This window comes from Bactrocera latifrons, unplaced genomic scaffold, assembly GCF_001853355.1.
Source record: "Bactrocera latifrons isolate USDA-ARS-PBARC rearing strain unplaced genomic scaffold, ASM185335v1 scaffold_1965, whole genome shotgun sequence".
NCBI classification, from domain to species: Eukaryota; Metazoa; Arthropoda; class Insecta; order Diptera; family Tephritidae; genus Bactrocera; species Bactrocera latifrons.
This window is the reverse complement of record NW_017535480.1, coordinates 630-3,938: the sequence shown is the minus strand read 5'-3', so window position 1 is coordinate 3,938 and position 3,309 is coordinate 630. Positions and strand designations below refer to the sequence as shown.

The 3,309-nt window shown below is 34.3% G+C and overlaps 1 protein-coding gene across 1 annotated transcript; it reads left to right on the top strand.

Annotated features, from left to right (window-relative positions):
- Positions 1 to 1,562: 1,562 nt before the first annotated feature.
- On the top strand, positions 1,563 to 2,502 carry LOC108967718. The gene is made up of 2 exons (XM_018931319.1): positions 1,563 to 2,302; positions 2,366 to 2,502. Exons 1-2 carry the CDS (start codon positions 1,712 to 1,714, stop codon positions 2,399 to 2,401), a joined length of 627 nt encoding a protein of 208 aa, XP_018786864.1. The 5' UTR covers positions 1,563 to 1,711; the 3' UTR covers positions 2,402 to 2,502.
- Positions 2,503 to 3,309: the final 807 nt, after the last annotated feature.

Here is a 3,309-nt window from a genome sequence, read left to right as displayed (position 1 = left end):
TAAGAAAACGTGTTCAAATAGTTTTATTACAATATAAAAGTAAATAAATTTAATATATTGGGTTGATGTGGAAAATGTAAGCAATAGATTATTCATATAGGACATAAAAATAATTGACATTATTCTTCAGAAAAGTTGTGCAATTAATTAATTAATTAGAATATCACACTTTCAGACTAATATTTATAGGTGAAAGTCAAGTAAAACGTCGAAAATCACTGTATCGGACATATTGGGACTATAATGATTGTATTAACCTTTGCCATTACTAAAGTACAAGAAAGAATATGTTTGTATGCAAATTTTGAGAAGCTAATTCCCACACTGGCCAACATTTTGGCACAGGGTCTCCTGAAATAATGAAAATCATTATGGGTAGTAAGTACGAGTATATGGTAGCTGAAGTGACTCATTGCCCGATTTCACACATTTCAATTTCACTATATTACATAAGGTAAATGTCCCTTTGATTATTTTCATATTTATCGATATATAGTGTATAGAGGATGATTCAAAACCTTTATAATTTTTATAAGGGAGCTAGGGCATGTTTCAATCTCTCTGAATTTCATTAAAACAACTCATTTATATTAGATATAAAAAGGCTAAGGGAAGTATTGAAACGATTCTACCCAATATAGACAAAGGCTTACTGTTATCAGGAAAATATTATCTCTGATTTTCCATAACGTATTTCTCAGATCGGCCAATATTTTTAGCAAAATGTTGCCATGTTCAATATGTTCACATATTCGGCATCRGGGGGCTTGAATTGTTATAATCTGGTTCTGACAATCTTTAGTCATGAGGCGGCAAACTTTAAAGGCACTATTTGAACAAAGTTTTACAAGTATATTCATTGCGGCTTGATTTGTGTTCTGGAAAGTGGAAAAATTATATGAAATTTATCGATTAAGCCTTTAAATATGGAATTTCACCTAATAGTGGGTTATATGGAGGTGAGGTTATCATACGATTTCACACATTTGCCCACTGTAAGAGAAGTTGCAAAAAGCATTTGTCCTCAGCAAATTTAATCATTTTATATATATTAACGGTGGGACCACGCCGACTATAATAACTTTTAAAACAGAAGATTTTCTTCACTAATACGATTGGCCCCACCAAATAACATAGGTATGTAAAGTTTGTACAAAGTTTTAACAACCTATATTAATTTTTACTGAAGCTATAATTTTCAACGACGGTCAGACAATAACTCAGAATTCAACTTATCTCGCCATCCTAATCATTTATATACTAGGATATTACCCTATATCTATCCCGATTAGTTGCACTTATTAAAACAATCGTTAAGTAAACAGAACTATTATACTCCGTAGCAATATGTTACGAACGTTTAAAAATATTTTATTTAAATGTGTTACAAAGTTTTGCGTTTGATTSGATACTTTCCTGATTAGATACCTTCCTTACGTAGCATCGCACACATATTATACATGTTTGTTTACAAATGTGAATACCAATTCTTAAAATTAAGTACGCCGATATAATAAAATAGTATAACAACTTCTTCTTCTTCTTTACTGGCGTAGACACCGCTAYGTGGTTATAGCCGARTTARCAACAGCGCGCCAGCCGTTTCTTCTTTCGGAATTTGGATTTTGTCGCCAAGTGCAGCCAACTAGTACTATAAAATTAATCACTAAACAGTAGAATTGTCGTGTGCTTCTAGTCTTATTTATAACAAATGATGTTAAGTAGTGAAACAAGAACACCGTCCATTGCTAAACAAAAAACACATCAAAGCAATAACACCGCTAATTTAAGTTCGAAGAAAAATATCAAGAGTTTGCATGAATTATTTTTGGAAATACTAGACGCAGTGCTATCATGTGTCATAGTGGCACCATGCGTAATCGCCTATTGGCGAGGAACTTGGGAGCTGATGGGTGTTTTATTGTTTCCACGAAGCATGCCGCTATCTGCGCTCACGTCCTTTTTGATTGGTCTTTCGGGTCACTTCGTCTTTACAATCACGCAATCTTGTTTTCGAAGATACATCAATCCTGATAAGCGCCGCCTTACCTATTATATAATTTCGCGAAGCTATACAGCTTTATTTGGCATCGTATGTGTGAATATGTGGCGCGGTTCGTGGATATTATGCGATTGGCTCACCAGTGCGGACTCCTTAATAATTATTGCCGCCGTAACGCTAGTGTCTTTGATGTTTTTAATTGCAACACGGACTGTTCGAAATCTGAGCGCCGCACCTTATGTCGTTACAACGGACCATAAAAGTAATTATTTCGACGTTGACACTATGTTTAAAATACCGGTAAGTTGAGTCATACATAATCTTTATAAGAAATTTGTATTTACATATGTATGTATAATCAAGAAGGAAAGAGCAAAGTTTGCAAATTTGAAGGATTGAAGGAGGAAAAGTACTTTCAGTTGTTGTAAAACTTCAAATTAAACAAATAACAAATAAGGAAGGGCTAAGTTTGGGAGCAACCGAACATATTATACTCTTTCAACTTAGAAGAACCAAAGCCAGGGAAATACTTCATGGCATAAAACGCCAACCTGAGGATACTGACAGACACATACGGTTTGTTAGAAAATCGAAAACCATTGGAAGTTGGAGTAGTATCGGCATGCTTCTAACATGTTGTTTACTAAAAAGCTCATCATATATAGTAAATTCAACCGGATGTCTGAAAATCCTGATATTAGTTATCGCTAAAATTTATCTATTTTAGACACAAAGATGCACTGTTATGAATAAAACCCGCTCTTTAATTATCTTGGGATAACTCACATATTGGCCGATATATGTATGCGGTACAAAGTCACCACGAAGTTCGAAACTCTTTATATTTAATATATATGGACTAAGGGAAGTATTGGTCCAATTCAATAAATTTTTGACACACAGACAAACCATTATAAGATAAGAATTAACCGATAATTTCTAACAAATGTCAACTATAGGTAGCGGTGTCCAAATATTCGGTCCCCTAGATACGTGAACAATTTTTGTTGGATTTGCACAATTTTTGGKCATAATTTGGCATACACTAAGTGCATTATTCGTGTAAAGTTTAATCCCGTTATATTAAATGCTACTGGAAACTGAACGAATCAAATGGAATTTAATTGTGCCTACTTCCCATGGCGTCGTTATTGTTCAATTTGCTCTTTTTCACAGTCTGACATAGGAATCTGAAACGAATGCAAGATACCAAATTTTGTCGAAATCTGTTGGTCGGGTCCTAAGATATAGGATTTCACCAAAAAGTGGGCGGTCCCTCGCCCATAGTCCAATTTTCWCAACAGCTA